The 16,663-nt window shown below is 44.4% G+C and overlaps 1 protein-coding gene across 2 annotated transcripts in view; it reads left to right on the top strand.

Annotated features, from left to right (window-relative positions):
- The window catches only part of DONSON (DNA replication fork stabilization factor DONSON), a 71,843-nt gene that overhangs the window by 19,913 nt on the left and 35,267 nt on the right, over positions 1-16,663 (top strand). The window contains exons 5-7 of one of the 2 annotated variants that reach the window (XM_033947393.1): positions 7,790-7,907; positions 8,403-8,498; positions 9,187-9,385. In XM_033947393.1, coding sequence (XP_033803284.1) covers positions 7,790-7,907; positions 8,403-8,498; positions 9,187-9,385 — 413 coding nt within the window. Of the gene's footprint in view, positions 1-7,789; positions 7,908-8,399; positions 8,499-9,186; positions 9,386-16,663 lie in introns of both variants that reach the window. The other variant, XM_033947392.1, reaches the window with a different exon arrangement.

Raw genomic sequence — 16,663 nt, 5'->3', positions numbered from 1 at the left:
CATGTCAGAAGGCCACGATGCTCTGGTGCTGTCAGGCGAACTTGGGAGATGCTCTGGGAAGACCAAGTGAATTTTTTCATCGTTTGGTAACTGGAGATGAGACTTGGGTCTATCACAGAGATCCTGAGTCCAAATTGGAGTCAATGCAGTGGAAGCACAAGTCATCCTTCACCTCAAAAAAGTTCAAGACAGAAAAATCTACAGGTAAAGTTATGGCAACTGTCTTCTGGGATGATGAAGGACTTTTGCTTCTGGAGTTCATGCCGCACAAGACAACCATAACTGGGGAAAGTTACGTCAACACATTGATTACTTTGCGGCAGTCAATCAAGGAGAAAAGATAAAAACTCACAGCAGGCGTTCTGCATCTTCACGACATTGTGCCAGTGCACGTCATGACAATCACAGGCTGCCATCCAAGAATATGGGATTCAGCAGCTGCCTATAAATTTTGTCCTAGAATTTTATTGTGAATGTCAATTGTAACCCATTCTGAGCCCCCGGGAGAACGGGATGGAAATCTAAATAAATAAATAAAACCATCCACCCTATAGTCCTGATCTGGCTCTCTCGGATTATTTCCTGTTCCGAGTTTTGAAGAAATCTCTCCATGGACAGTAGTTTTCAAGTGATAAAGAAGTCAAGGAAGCTATAACTTTCTGGTTTGAAGGTTAAACAGAATAATTATTTTCAGAGGGGTTAAAGTCATTGCAGGAAAATTGGATGAAGTGTATGGAGCTATCAGGGGACTATATTGAAAAATAACTCTCTTTTTTTTTCCCCCCTTTCCTACTGAGGAAGATAAATATTGAACGTCCCTCCCCTCAAATGTCTACCTTTTGGTAAATGGTCACAACTCACAAGTTTCTGGATTTATCTGCTGTAACTAAAGGAAAAAAAAATATCACACAAGATAAAGTTTTCCGTAATCTAACTTCCTTTACTCCTTTTTAGGTTATTCCTTTCTCCTTTTTAATTTTTTTTTTTTCAATAAATTTTTATTGGAAGTTTTTATAGAAGAAAATAATACACCAATAAGCACAATCAGTAAACAATACAATCATCATTCAAGTACTCACAACTGCAAAACAGTATAACCATATATCTGACACTTCACCAGTACTTCAAAATAGTACTAAGTTACTTCAATAAACCAGTTGCACATCTCATATCCCCCCTCCCCTATATCCCTTCTCCAATATCCTGTACTCTACTAAGCACTGTAAACAGTACTAACAATCCAAAACATTCCAAAAACATCCCCCTCCCCTATTTAACCCCCAGCTCTCAGTCCACCAATTTTCTGTAGAATCAAAGTCCAATCTTTATCCTGGGTCTGAAACAGTCCATACCGATTAGCTGAAATACACTCCTTGTGCACCAGCAATTGTAAATGTGTTGACCACTCAGGCAGAGATGGCACCTCCACACTTTTACAATATAGTGCAGTGTTTTCCCTAGGGCCTTTTAGCCGGGCGGTCCACCTTGGTAATTTATATGACCGCCCGGCTAAATTCTGCTGCTGCCACCGCTGCTCAAAATTAACCCCCCCCCCCAAAAAAAAAAACCGGCTTGGAGATTTCATGCTTTAGCCCGTAGCGAACTTATGCTCCGGGGCTCTAACGTGTGCGTGTCGGCTTCCCTTCTCTTCCCTCCGAAACCGGAAGTTATGTCCGGGGGGTGGGAAGAGAAGGGTAGCTGGCACGCACATGTTAGAGCCTCGAAGCATGCGTTCGCTACGGGCTAAGGCGGGAGACAGGTCAGTGAAGCTTACAATTTGCTCTTCTTGATGCCAGGTCCTGCCTACTTTCTGTTTCCGCGAAGGCAGGACCTGGCAGCATTTCTCCCAATAGGTCATCGCGATCTTGGGCCGATCAGCCTTCCTCTCCGATGGCAGAATTGACGTCAGGGAGAGGAATGCTGGTCGGCCCGAAGCAGGGAGAGCTTGGGGCAGCGGCGGTGGCTTTGGGGCCTGTTATCTGATGGCAGCGGCTTGGAGCTCTGTTCCCCAATGGCAGCGGCATTGGCAGTGGCTTGGGGGAGGGCAGGGAGAAAGAAAGAAAGAGGGCAGGCAGGGAGACCGAAGGAAAGAAGAGAAATAGAAAAAAAGAAAGGGGGCAGGAAGAGAGAAAGAAAGAAAGAAAGGGCAAGGAGAGAGGAAGAAAAAGTCGGGGGAGGGAAGAGGTCTGGAGGAGAGGAAGCATACAGGCTGAAAGAAGGGAAGAAAGATTGGATACACAGTCAGAAGAAGAAAGTGCAACCAGAGACTCATGAAATCCCCAGACAAGGTAGGAAAAATTATTTTATTTTAAATTTAGTGATCAAAATGTGTCTGAATTTATATCTGCTGTCTATATTTTACACTATGGTCCCCTTTTACTAAACTGCAATGGTGGTTTTTAGCGCAGGGAGCCTATGAGCGTCGAGAGCAGCGCTGGGCATTCAGCGCAGCTCCCTGTGCTAAAAACTGCTATCCTGGTTTAGTAAAAAGGGAGGTGGGTATATTTGTCTATTTTTTTTATGGTTGTTACTGAGGTGACAGTGCATAGAGTCATCTGCCTTGACCTCTTTGAAAAATCCCCGGAATATGAATGATAATTAACATTTTCTATGCGTACAGTGTGCTTTGTGTTTTTTTTTTAATTTTATTGTTGGTAGATCATTTTGACTTGGTCATTTTAAAAGTAGCTCGCAAGCCCAAAAAGTGTGGGCACCCTTGCTCTAGAACATCGCTCCTTAGTTTTATCAAGTGGTGCAGTGAGGGGCCAGCACCTTACATCTTATCACCTCATTCTTTCTTTTTTTCTCCTCATGTACAGCACGGTTCTTTATTCTAAGCAGCTCTGGCACTAACAGTACTACGGGTGCCTTATGCTACTTTCACTACCACTTGCAGTCAGGTTCGGCATTTTAGCATGGTTTTGGTTTTTTATTTAATTTTTCACCAGTATTTTCATTTATTTATTAAAGCAGCCTTTTTTAACAGCCCGATGCCCCTCCCTTATCAATCCACTGCCGACACTTTTTTGGCGCCTCTTTCAACGGATCAAATATCATAGCCCCACTGTCGCATGTTCTCATTTATTCTGCGTACAAGTTTATCTCATCAGTGCAGAGACCTTTTCAGTAAGTCCATTTTACTCTCCCTTTTTTACTTTCCCAAGTGCTGTGGTTTTATTCTTTGGTTTTAATAGAAGCTCATTTGAACAATAATTTTAGATCTTTCCCAGGTTTCATTTTTCATCTACCCGGTCGGCTTGTCTTTGAGCTACTATTGGCTTATGTTTTCAAGATACACTCTGTATTATCAGCTGTTCATTTCCCATACATTTACTTTTGCCCTGTTTAAGTCTATATAGTCTAGGCATACTGTTTGTAACCAGCCATCATTTTAAGTATGTATATGCCCTATTTTAGGGGGGGTTAAGTTCTTTAGCATGTTATTTCATTAATTCTGAGTTTGGTGTTACAATATATTGTTCTTGGTTTTTAGTTTACACATTATTTATTCTATTCTATGATATGTTCGCATCGCAATTTTACTCAAAAGTATAAATAGGTATCCATATTTCCATTCAAGTTTCATCACGGTGCTCTGGTTTTGGCTCCAGTATTTCTCATTTCCATCCACCAGGTCTGGCTATCCGTTACCCTCTCATATTTTAAAGACTCACTCGTTATAATTAGCGGTGATCCACATGTCTCTTCATAATGGACATGTCTGATTTTAGCATTTGGATCTTAGTACTATGGATTTGGTCTTTTCTGGTTTCCTTTCTATAGTCTGCTTTTCGTCTGGAGTCTTGAGTTTAGAATTACATTTTATGACATATTTTTGTGGTTATAATTATATGACATGTCTAAATCGGTCAAGTTATCCATTCTTTTTATTATTTTTTGTCCCCTCATACAGTGGCAGACCGCCCCGGGTGCCAGCCCTAGGGGGTACACAGCCGGCTGGATCCAGAACCTTCCGAGCTGCTCTAAATGGCACCTGCACCTCAGTGCGGCTGCCGTACTTATTCCGAAGCAGAGTCAGCAGCCGCACTGAAGTGCAGGAAGGTCCCACGATGACTGCATTTGCCTCCTCTGCCTCCGGAAGACGTAAGTGACGTCGGAAAGGGTGGATTGGCAGCTGCAGTCATTGCGGAACCTTACCCCAACTCCCTGCGTCTGCCGGCCCACCCCCTCCAACGTCACTTACATCTTCCAGGGGCAGAGGCAACAGAAGCAGTCATCATGGGACCTTGCTGGTTTGGAGGGAGAGAGGAGCATAGAAGGGTGGTGGAGGGAGAAAAAGGGGGTCAGGGTGGTATGGAAGGGTGGTGGAGTGAGAGAAAGGGGGCAGATTCTGATGGAATTGGAGTGCAGGGAAAGGAGAGAGAGACACAAGGGGGAAGGATAGTGGATGGAATTGGGTTGGAGGGAAAGAAATGGGGCAGATGCTGATGGAAGTGGGGGGAAGGGAGAGGAGAGGGTGAAATGCCAGACCATGGGGGTGTGGGAGAGGGAAGGGAAGAAGAGGAGAGAGATGCCAGATCATTGGAGGAGGGAATGGAAGAAGATGGATGCCAGAATAATAGGGGTGAAGGGAGAGATGGAAGGGGAATACAAGGAGAGAAGATGCCATATAGAAGGGGCAGAGAGAGGGTAGACAGTGGATGAAAGGAAGAGAGTGACAAGACTATGAGGAAAGCAGAAACAGAGAAGACGATGTAGAAAAAAATTCTATTTATTTATTTTTTTGCTTTAGGGGAGATGCATCACTGTTTCTGTGGTGTTGCATTGTATGCAGAGTCCAGCTTCTTGGTGGTTCAATTTAACCTTTGTCTACGTTTTTCTATTTTATCCCCCCTTTTACAAAACTGTAGAGTGCTTTTTTTAGCACCAGCCATGGTGGTAATTGCTCAGAATTCTGTGAGAGTCTGAGCTGTTACCACCATGGCTAAAAACCACATTAAAGTTTTGTAAAAGGGAGAGGGGTTAGTTTGTGATTACATATTCCATACTAGGTGAAGGTATTTTCTGTGTTCTGTGTGTTCGAAAGATATGGTTTTCAGTTAGGATTGACTGTAGGATTGATCTGTACTACTAGTCTGGCTTGTTTAGTTTTACAATGGGTATTGATGTACTGCTCACTGCAGTATGTAAGATGCCCTTTCCTAGGTACCCTCTTGTGTGATGTGTGGATTGATAGTAAAAATCATGTTTTTCATATAGATGGGGGGGGTGTCAAAAAATGATGGGCCTCGGGTGTCACATATGCTAGGTACACCACTGCCTTCATAGTTTATATCTAATCCACAAGCCTGCTTTTAGGACCTACAGGGTATGTATCCCTCTGATTCATGACAATTTCATTTCTCATGTTATCTTATCCATTCTTTTTATTATACAACTGCCCAGATAAGCATCATTCTTTGACGTGATTGGACCTTGGAAACTAACGGCAACAATGTTCTCCCCAGAAATTTTTTCCAGCCATGAAAAAATTTGCTGCATTTAGTGTGCCACAAAAAACACTTGCTCCGTTTAGTGTGCCAGAGTTAAAAAAGTTTGAGAGCCGCTGCTCTATACCAGTGTTTTTCAACCTTTTTACACCTGTGGAGCAGCAGAAATAAAATAATTATTCTGTGGACCGGCGGTTGAAGAACACTGGGCTAAGTCATGGGCCAGACCCCGCCCATCTCTACCCAATTTCCACCCCAGACTCTGCCCCCATAATAGTACTAATTGCACCTTGCACGTCCCGTGCCTCATCTGGAAGCCTTCCCTCTGACGTTGCAACGTCGGAGAGAAGGCTTCCGGTTCAGGCGCAGGATGTCCGTAGGTGCCACTGCCCGTGGCTTTGTGCACCGAATCAGTGAGGAAGAGGGAGCTGGCTCGAAGATAACGCCGCATCGATCGCACCGTGGACCGGCGGTTGAAGAACACTGTTTTGGGCCTGATGCACGTGCTGGCCCTGTGGACCGGCAGGAAATTTCTGTGGACCGGCACTGGTCCATGGACCGGTGGTTGAAGAACACTGCTCTATACCATTTGAAAGAGGGCAAATATCTAATTATTCACTTTCTAGAATTGGATACTTCTTAAATTTAATAAAAAATTATGGAACAAGTGCCATTAAGAAAGGCAGTCATATTGAGCATTGGAAAATATAACTAATAATAATTAACTAATACAAATAGTACACATTTAGGGCTCCTTTTAGTAAGCTGCGATAGTGGTTTTACCGCGTGCTTAGCTCGCGCAGAATTGCCGCACATGCTAGACGCTAACGCCAGCATTGACCTGGCGTTAGTTCTAGCCGTGTAGCGTGGCAATTCTGCACACACTAAAAACGCTATTGCAGCTTAGTAAAAGGAGCCCTTAATTTTCCCCACCTCCAAATTTCCCCGTCCCGCCTCACCTAGCTACTTTTTCATGCCACCCGGCTGGAAAATATTTCTGGGGAGAACACTGTAGTGCTATAAGACATTTTACTGCTGCCAGCCCCTGACAAAGCTGCCGACTGTGCTACCTGAAAGGTCTATTATTCAAAAGTCCCAATAAACAACATTGGGGTGTGAGTAAAAACAACTCCCTCAATTCACCTAGATAACTTTATATGTTACTTGTCTCCAGAAGGTCTGTATCCGAGAGCAGGTCCTCCACATGTATAAAAAGGACCCCCCCAGGTTCTCCACACCTCCAACACACATCAGCCACTGAAGGATAAATTTTATGTAGATGGTCTGGTGTAAAGTACCATCTGGATAACACCTTATGTGCATTTTCTTTAACTACTGCAAGGCCATCTCCCACTTTGTTCGAAAACCACAAATAAACTTCTCTCACCCTCTAATATAAGAATATAACATAGAACTAGGCCTGGGAACTGTCTGTAATAACAACTACAAAGGTTCCAAATATTCTGAGGAAATAGGGTTAGTATTCAATCAGCCTTGCTGTTGTATAAAATGGTGAAGTTGCATATAATAGAAATAATCCCCAACAGGTATTTGGAATTTATCCCGTAGGGTATGGAAAGACAACTCTTAAGCCCCTATCCTATTGGGCAAAGACTCTTCCTTCTAGCCACACTATAAATGTTGTTCCCCCCTTATAGCTGCTAATGTGGATACTTTCTCCTTTTAATTTTTTGTACATCGCTTAGAATTTTGAATAAGCGATTAATCAATTTTTTTAATAAACTTGAACTAAACTGCTTAGATATCTGCCTTGAAGAGTAAAAAGCATTTTCAAATGAACTTTTTATGGTAGTGGAGCTGTAGTTGTTGAATTTTTGGGTGGGGGGAAAGGGTTATAATTTCTACTTTAATGGATTACATGTACAAGAATGTCAAGTGCTGTATATTTTATTAGTAATGTAATGTTTTAATATTAATCACTTGTTTGTCAGTTTTAAAATGAATAAAGAATTAAAGAATAAAAAAACATCAGAGTCCAGTCCTCTTGGGGGTAGGGAGCTCTGTTTTCTATTTTGAAATGTTTTTGTCCTGCTGTTTACCTGTGATCTGGTTGTTGCTTAATAAAAACAGATTTCACATAAAAAAGAATAAAAAACCTACAATTTTTAGTAAAAAGAAAAATAGTTAGATGGAAATTAATGTGCAAGCATAAAGCCTGCAAAGGGAGAAATAGGCCCAAGCAATTTGTGATTTGATGTTTTGAGAAATGAAGCTGCTACTTCTGTTCTGAAATAAAAATAAATGTGTAATTACTGAATTGCCAAAGGTAAAGGCTCACAGTCTTGAACGATAATGTCTGTTACACATTTCTTTTGTAGGCATTGAATTTAGTTTACCGTTGGTAGATGATGGGAATTTGAAGGAAAATGGTTCAGAGTCTTCTGGACTAGAAGCTACCAAGTATCATGAAATGGACTCTAGTGGCAATGAAGATGAGTATGTGTTTAAATCAGATAAAGACTTATTTGTTCAATGCATAAACCAGGGGTCTAATGCAGCCATGTTTTGGAATGGCCTTGGGGCACATTTTGCTCAGGTGTAGGTGTTTGAGAATCAGTTTGGTGGAAGCCTGGTTTTTGCTACATTAGTTGCTAATCTTGGACAGACTGTTCTGGCTAAGGGGGACATGGACTTTGGCTATGCATCTTGAAAGTGAGCTTGTCTCTGTCTCATTTAGATAAATGTTGGTTTTAATACAGAATACAGAGATGGTGAAAGTGGCACAGGACTCTGTACCATCGTCAAACCGTTTTTTTTCTCCATAGTAGAAGAGCATAAACCCATATCTCTGGACAAGTCTGGAGAGACTTGAGGAAAGAAAATCTATGTACAAACCTTGAAAGTTTACCTAATCACTTCTGGATTATAGGGATTCAAAAGTTTAATTGGATATTATGTATAAACTAAATTTTTTTTCTCTTTTCATAGCAGGCACGTAGAAAGTGATGAAGATGAATGTTTTTCTTGGCTTGAAGAAATGGGAGTTCAAGATAAAATTAAGAAACCAAATAAAATTTCCCTTAAACTGTATCCTTATAACTGCTGATCTAAGATGGCTCAAGGAGAAGTCAAGTCCTTGGCAACTAAGATTCAGTGTTTTAAAAAAACCCTATAAAATCATGCATTTCAAGATGCAGAAATAAAAGCGAGCAGAATACAGTAGTGGATGAGTTCTGCTGTACAGAGAAGAGCCTTGGACTATCTCCTCTAAGAATGGGATGATTAAGCAAGGCCGTTTCAGTGCGGCCAGTTCAGTATGGCCCTTTCAGAGTGGTCCTTTCAGCACAGGACAGTTCATTACAGCCATTTCAGTGCAGGCTGTTTCATCTCTTAATATTAAGACACCCTCAACTGAATCTGTCCCATTAAATCATGTTTGTCTACATGTTCTGCAATTTTATTTTTTATAATTGTTTCCGCTATTTTGAAGTCACAAATATACAACAGGCAGAGGGTAGAGAAGCAATAGAGACACAGGCAGGAGCATTTGTATATAACCAGAGAGGTTTCCAGGAAGAGCAGATCTGATCTTTTCTAGTAACGTCATCTGTGTGTGGCTGATTGATTTTATCCTTCTGTCCACAGAGAACTCCTACTATAGGTAAGTAACTGCACTTTTTCTGATGATTAGATGAGATGTCGGTGCTCTGTGTAATATCTGGGATGCTTTGTTTAAGTTCTAAATTCTCTATTGTGCCTTAACTTAAGAGATCAGTCATAAAGAAAAAAATGAAGTGAAATTAGACCATAAGCCAGAGTCTCTTGTATTGGTGAAGGGCACAAACACATTGACCTTGCTGAATTTCTTAATAAACTGCAAGAGTTTAGTGGCAGCTACAGGACCTCAAGCAGGACTTCCACCAACTCTACTCTCCCCAGTAGCTTTTAGAGGAGCCACAATGCAAACACTTAAGGTAGGGTGTGTGTACTTGGTCTGTTCATATAATTCAGTGAAATTATGATGTCTTTCTTTAGATTAAGCCACAATAAACTTAATGGAATATGCCATATAACCTATGTGTATCTATAGGTAGCTTACTTTCCTTTTCATCCTACTAGATCGGTCCAGGATGTATGGGTTATGCATATCAGCCAGCAAATTGAGGCAGAGACCTAAGAGCTATAAACCCTGCTCTATTAGAGGAACTGTGTAGCCATAGCTCAATAGTATTTTCTGTTTCTAAAAGATTGTAACAAGCATTCCATGCAGCTCTGAACTAGACTGGTGAAGTATCTCCTGGGGCCCAGCTGGAGAACTGGTCACCCAGTAAGGCTGAGGTAGACAAAGAAAAATCAGGGGTCTGCACCTCAGGGGATCCCTGGAAGAATTCAAGTCTTTCTCATACACCTCGGGGGTTAATTTGACCCCCCCCTCCTTTTTTTTCCTAAGAAAAAAGCTTATATATAGTTATCCCAGGACAAGCAGGCAGCATATTCTTGACTGATGGGTGACGGCACCGACGGAGCCCCGGTACGGACACTTTTAAAGTGATTGCACTCTAAGAACTTGGAAAGTTCTAGATGCCGCACCGCGCATGCGCGAGTGCCTTCCCGCCCGACACAGGCGCGCGGTCCCCAGTTTCTTAGTTTCCGCGGAGCTAAGAAGACGCGTTTTTCAACGGCTGTTGAAATTTTTTTCTACTTGCCTTCCCGCTCGCGTAAACCTTTTTGGCTTAATTTGCCTTTTTTCTTTGTTTCATTTTTGTAAAAAAAAAAAAAAAAATTTCATTTTTTTCTTCAGTTTTGGTTTTTCCCCGGCGGGGCCTTCTGCCACCATCGAGGCCTCGGCCTTCGATTTGGCTGAAGCCGTTTTCACGTTCATGCCCCCTCAGCCAGGGTTTAAAAAGTGCCAGCGGTGTGCTCGGCCTATATCTCTCACGGACCCACACAACTGGTGCCTACAGTGTTTGGGTCCTGAGCATCAGGCTTCCACCTGCACCCGCTGTGCCACATTAAAAAAACGAACTCTTAAAAAATCGCCAGATACAACAGCGATTACTGTTCGGTGCCGAGATGTCCGACCCCGTTCCATCGACACCGGCCTCGGCACCTACTCAATCGGCACCCTCATCTTCGACGCCGCGTGACACCGCATCGGCTTCCCAGCACTCAGGTAAGCCGGCTAAGAAGCCTTCCCCGCTGGAGCGTCCTCCGGTCTCGAGTGCAGCGAGCCCAATCCTGCCGACCGTGAGGCGCCAGCGGAAGCGCTCCGCCCCTATAGAGGTGAGTCCCTCGACATCGGGCTCCTCATCTCCGGGGTGTAGAGCGGCACCGCAGGTACCGCAGAAGAAAAAGGCGGTACCGGTGCCCTCCCTTGATGATCGCATTGCGGCCATCTTACAGGTACAGCTGAAGGAGCAGCTCCAACAACTCCTTCCAGTTATCCTGACACCGAACCTTCCGGTGCCGGTCTCGTCTGAGCCGTCGGTACCGAGAGTGGAACGACCTATTCTGTCTACTTCCTCTCTTTCGGTACCGTTACACTCGACCTCATCGGTGTCGATGCTTATTCTTGCACCGGAGCCGACAACTCAACACCAGTCGGTACAGACTTCGGCTCCGATGCAACCGGTAACATCTCCCGGTACCGCTTCGATGAGGTCGGGTAAGTCGGTACGCAAGTCCCGACACCTGGAACCATCCACCCCTGAGTCTCGGGATCGTACTTCCCATATTCGAGACCCTGATCTGTGGGGTGATTCCGAAGAGCCCTTTCTTTCAGAAGGTGAGTGTTCTTCGGGGGAGGAGGAGCCTGATATTCCTGATCCATCCTCCAAACATGATTCCACGTCTTTTTCAGCATTTTTAAAAGATATGTGTGAATCTCTCTCTATTCCTTTGGAGGCTGAGTCTAAAAAGTCTAAGGCTTTTTTGGATGCTCTTGATTTTGACCAGCCTCCAAAGGAATTTCTGAAACTCCCTCTTCATGACATCTTGAGGGAGACATTTTACAAAAATTTAGAGACTCCTCTCACTGTCCCTGGAGCTCCCCGTAAATTGGATTCCCTATATAAAGTTATCCCCATTCCAGGTTTCGATAAACCCCAACTTCCACATGAGTCTCTCCTCGTGGAATCCACATTGAAAAAGTCCTCAGGGGCTAGTGTGTATGCTTCTGTCCCTCCTGGTAGAGAAGGCAAAGCCATGGACAAATTTGGTAAGCGTCTCTATCAGAATGCGATGTTAGCCAATCGATCTGGCAACTATGCTTTTCATTTTTCTTTTTATTTAAAGCATCTCCTTACCACCATGGCTTCCTTTGAGCAGTACCTTCCTGAGAGGAAACGGTCGGCTTTTCACCAATGCTCTTCTTCTCTTTTTCAGCTCAGAAAATTTATGGTAAGATCTATATATGACACTTTTGAACTTACCTCTAGAGCAACGGCCATGTCTGTGGCCATGCGCCGCTTAGCCTGGTTAAGGGTATCTGAGCTGGATGTTAACCATCAAGACAGGTTAGCAAATGCACCTTGCTTAGGGGATGAGCTGTTTGGAGATTCCATGGACTCAACGACCCAAAAGCTCTCTGCTCATGAAACACGCTGGGATACCCTTCTTAAAACCAAGAAGAAGGCTCCGCCAGCACGTCCTTTCAGACAACAATCCACTTACCAACGCCGTTATGTGGCTCGCCCCTTACAGTCTGCTCCTCAACAACCTAGGAGGCAGCGTCAACAACAGAGGCAAACTCCTAGACAGCAACAACAGCAACCTGTCAAGCAACCTCCACAACAAAAACCGACTCAGCCCTTTTGACTTCATTCTCCAGGGCATAGCCAGCATCCAACCTTCACATCTCCTGCCTCAACCTATAGGAGGGCGTCTATCTCTTTTCCTCAGCCGGTAGGAAGTAATCACTTCGGACCAATGGGTCCTCAACATCATCCACCACGGCTACTCTCTCAACTTTCAAACCCTCCCGGGCACAAGTCTACCAAAAGAGTCTGCTTTGCATACTCCCCAATCTTCCCTCCTCCTTCAGGAGGTTCAATCCCTCCTCCTTCTGAACGCCATAGAGGAAGTTCCTCCGGAGCAAAAGGGGCAGGGATTCTACTCCCGTTATTTCCTAGTTCCCAAAAAAACAGGAGATCTCAGACCTATCCTAGATCTTCGCGATCTCAACAAATGCTTGGTCAAAGAGAAGTTCAAGATGCTCTCCTTGGCAACTCTTTACCCTCTTCTCAATCAAGACGACTGGCTATGTTCCCTCGATCTCAAAGAAGCATACACTCACATACCGATCAATCTGGCCTCCAGACAGTACCTACGTTTCATGATCAATCATTGTCATTACCAGTACAAGGTACTACCTTTCGGCCTAGCCTCCTCTCCGAGAGTGTTCACCAAATGTCTGATTGTGTTAGCAGCTTTTCTACGTTCCCACCACCTTCAGGTGTTTCCTTACCTAGACGATTGGTTGATAAAGGCAAATTCATCTCAGACAGTTCTTCAGGCCACCAACCAGACCATCTTATTTCTGCGTTTGCTGGGATTCGAGATCAATCTACCCAAATCTCATTTTATCCCCACGCAGAGACTTCAATTCATTGGAGCAGTCTTAGACACAATCCTCATGAGAGCGTTTCTACCATCCAACCGTCTTCAAACGCTTCAATCTCTATGTCAGCAGGTGCTTCCACAACGTTCCATCTCTGCAAAGCAAATGATGATACTCTTGGGTCACATGGCCTCCACAGTCCATGTCACACCACTTGCCCGTCTACATCTGCGCACTCCTCAATGGACCCTAGCTACTCAGTGGTCACAAGCGATGGATCCTTGCTCACGTCACATATCTGTGACCTCATCTCTTCGTCAGTCTCTACAATGGTGGTTGACATCCTCAAATCTATCCAGAGGTCTTCTGTTCCATCTACCTCCTCATCAACTTGTCATCACCACCGACGCTTCCCCTTATGCTTGGGGAGCTCACTTGAACGAGTTCCAAACTCAAGGTCTTTGGACAGCCCAGGAAAAGAAGCATCACATCAATTTCCTGGAACTCAGAGCGATGTTTTATGCCCTCAAGGCCTTCCAACATCTTCTATTTCCTCAAGTTCTCCTCCTGTGCACAGACAATCAAGTTGCGATGTACTACATCAACAAGCAGGGTGGGACGGGCTCTCGCCTCTTGTGCCAGGAAGCCCAGAAGATCTGGACTTGGGCCATAAATCACCATCTATTCCTGAAAGCTATCTACATTCAGGGAGAACAGAATTCCTTAGCGGACAAGCTCAGCAGAGTTCTCCAGCCTCACGAGTGGACACTCGATCCTCTCACTCTGCAGTCCATCTTCACTCAGTGGGGCACTCCTCAGATAGACCTCTTTGCAGCTCCTCACAATCACCAGCTGCCCCTATTCTGCTCCAGACTCTACTCTCCTCACCGTCTGGCAGCGGATGCATTTCTCCTCGACTGGTCCAATCTGTTTTGTATGCTTTCCCTCCTCTGCCTCTCATGTTGAGAACCTTGTTCAAGCTCAAGAGGGAACGAGCCACCATGATTCTAATTGCTCCGAGGTGGCCCGGGCAACATTGGTTCTCCCTTCTACTTCAACTCAGTTCCAGGGAACCTTTTCTTCTTCCATTGTTTCCTTCTCTGCTTACACAGCAGCAGGAGACCCTTCTGCATCCCAACCTCTAGTCTCTGCACCTGAAAGCTTGGTATCTCTCGGGCTGACTTCTCATGATACACTTTTGTCTCAGCCTGTTCGTTCAATTCTGGATGCCTCCAGGAAACCGGCCACTCTGCAATGTTACCATCAGAAGTGGACACGTTTTTCTTCCTGGTGTCTCCTCCATCATCATGATCCCACTTCTCTTGCAGTGGAGACTTTGTTGGATTATCTCCTTTCTTTGTCTGACTCTGGCCTCAAGTCTTCTTCAGTCAGAGTCCACTTAAGTGCTATTGCGGCGTTTCATGAGCCAGTCCATGGAAAGCACCTCTCAGATCATCCCTTGGTGTCCAGGTTCATGCGGGGTCTTTTTAATGTGAAACCACCTCTTAAAGCCCCTCCTGTTATCTGGGATCTTAATGTTGTTCTTTCCGCCTTAATGAAGCCTCCATTTGAACCTTTGGCTACCGCTTCTTTCAAGTTTCTCACTTGGAAGGTACTTTTCCTTATTGCTCTTACCTCTGCCAGGAGGGTCAGTGAGCTACATGCACTAGTTGCAGATCCACCTTTTACTGTCTTTCATCATGACAAGGTGGTTCTGCGCACACATCCAAAGTTTCTCCCTAAGGTTGTCTCTGAATTTCATCTCAACCAATCCATTGTTCTGCCTGTCTTCTTTCCGAAACCTCACTCACATTCTGGAGAACAGGCTCTGCATACTTTGGACTGTAAACGGGCTCTGGCTTATTATTTAGACCGTACTAAGCCCCACAGATCATCTCCCCAACTCTTTTTGTCCTTTGATCCGAATAAATTGGGACGTCCTGTTTCTAAACGTACGTTGTCTATTTGGCTAGCAGCGTGCATTTCATTCTGTTATGCTCAGACCGGACTGACACTGGAAGGTTCTGTCACGGCCCATAGAGTCCAAGCTATGGCAGCATCTGTAGCTTTCCTCCGGTCCACTCCTATTGAGGAAATCTGCAAAGCTGCCACTTGGTCCTCAGTTCATACTTTTGCATCTCATTACTGTCTGGATACATTCTCCAGACGGGATGGACACTTCGGCCAATCTGTTTTGCAAAATTTGTTTTCCTAATGGCCAACCTTCCCTCCATCCCTCTTTTTGTTAGCTTGGAGGTCACCCATCAGTCAAGAATATGCTGCCTGCTTGTCCTGGGATAAAGCACAGTTACTTACCGTAACAGGTGTTATCCAGGGACAGCAGGCAGATATTCTTGCATCCCTCCCACCTCCCCGGGTTGGCTTCTTAGCTGGCTTATCTTAACTGGGGACCGCGCGCCTGTGTCGGGCGGGAAGGCACTCGCGCATGCGCGGTGCGGCATCTAGAACTTTCCAAGTTCTTAGAGTGCAATCACTCTAAAAGTGTCCGTACCGGGGCTCCGTCGGTGCCGTCACCCATCAGTCAAGAATATCTGCCTGCTGTCCCTGGATAACACCTATTACGGTAAGTAACTGTGCTATATATACATACTGTATGTATGTGTGTGTATTGGACAATTTCCTGGAGGAAAAGTCCATAGTCTGTTATTGAGAAAGACATGGGGGAAGCTACTGTTTATCCTGGATCAATAACATGGAATGTTGCTATTTTTTGGGTTTTGGCCAGGTACTAGGGATCTGGATTGGCCACCATGAGAACCAGCTACTAGGTTTGATGGACCATTGGTCTGACCCAGTAAGGCTATTTGTATGTGTGTATGTGTATATATTTCAGTGCAATAGGAGAGTCATTTTGGACAAGTGGTTTATCTATCTTCCAGTGGCTGCGAGTGATCTGCAGAAGGAATCCATTCCGGATATTTTCTCTGATTCCCCTACTTCACTGAGAGCTCCACTGCCACTTGCAGATTTTCCCTTAAGAGTATTTCTGTTCTGCTCTCCCTTTTTTTTCTTACTTATTCAGTTTTTTTCAGGGTTTTCAGTGCTCTGAGCTTTCACATTCAGCTCTGTCTGCATAGAGAAGCAGACTGAGGTCATCCCTGGTGGTACCTGTTGGCTAGCCTGCCTTAGTATCTTTGGAGCTTAGGGCCGACCCTATTTTTCATCCTTACCTACTGCTTAGCAAGTGTTCGAGCACAGGCTGTTAGGCCTCTGTAGGGAGCTCGGCGGTGTCTCAGGGTGCCAGCTGAGTTTTTTTTAACTCCCCCCTTCTGTGAGCAGATCCGTCAGTCTGTGGGGGTAAGGGGTAAGGTCAGGTTCCGTGTTTGACTGGCAGTCTGAAGATCAGCGTCGAAGAGGTATTCCCAACATGAAACAGTGATTCTTCTCCTTTCCTGCTACTGCAAAGAGCTGAGGCAGGCTGCAACACATTTCCATCACAGGTCACAGTGAGTAAGGCTGTTAAAGCCTATGAGGTGAATCAAGGAAGATCTGAAATGCAGGTTTTTGAGGGTTTCTAAGTGTTTCCCTGTGTTCACCCCAATCCTAATTTTGATGTTTTGTTTTTTTAAACTTTGATAAGTATGTTTTAATAGTGTTTTTTGGCACAAAAATCTTGATGGCGGCTATCTTGGATTTTAGCAATCTTTTTTTCTAAAGTTCTCTGCATTTTCAA

Source organism: Geotrypetes seraphini, chromosome 6 (assembly GCF_902459505.1).
Source record: "Geotrypetes seraphini chromosome 6, aGeoSer1.1, whole genome shotgun sequence".
NCBI lineage: Eukaryota > Metazoa > Chordata > Amphibia > Gymnophiona > Dermophiidae > Geotrypetes > Geotrypetes seraphini.
Note: the sequence above shows the minus strand (reverse complement) of the source record. Positions and strands in the feature narration are given on the sequence as shown.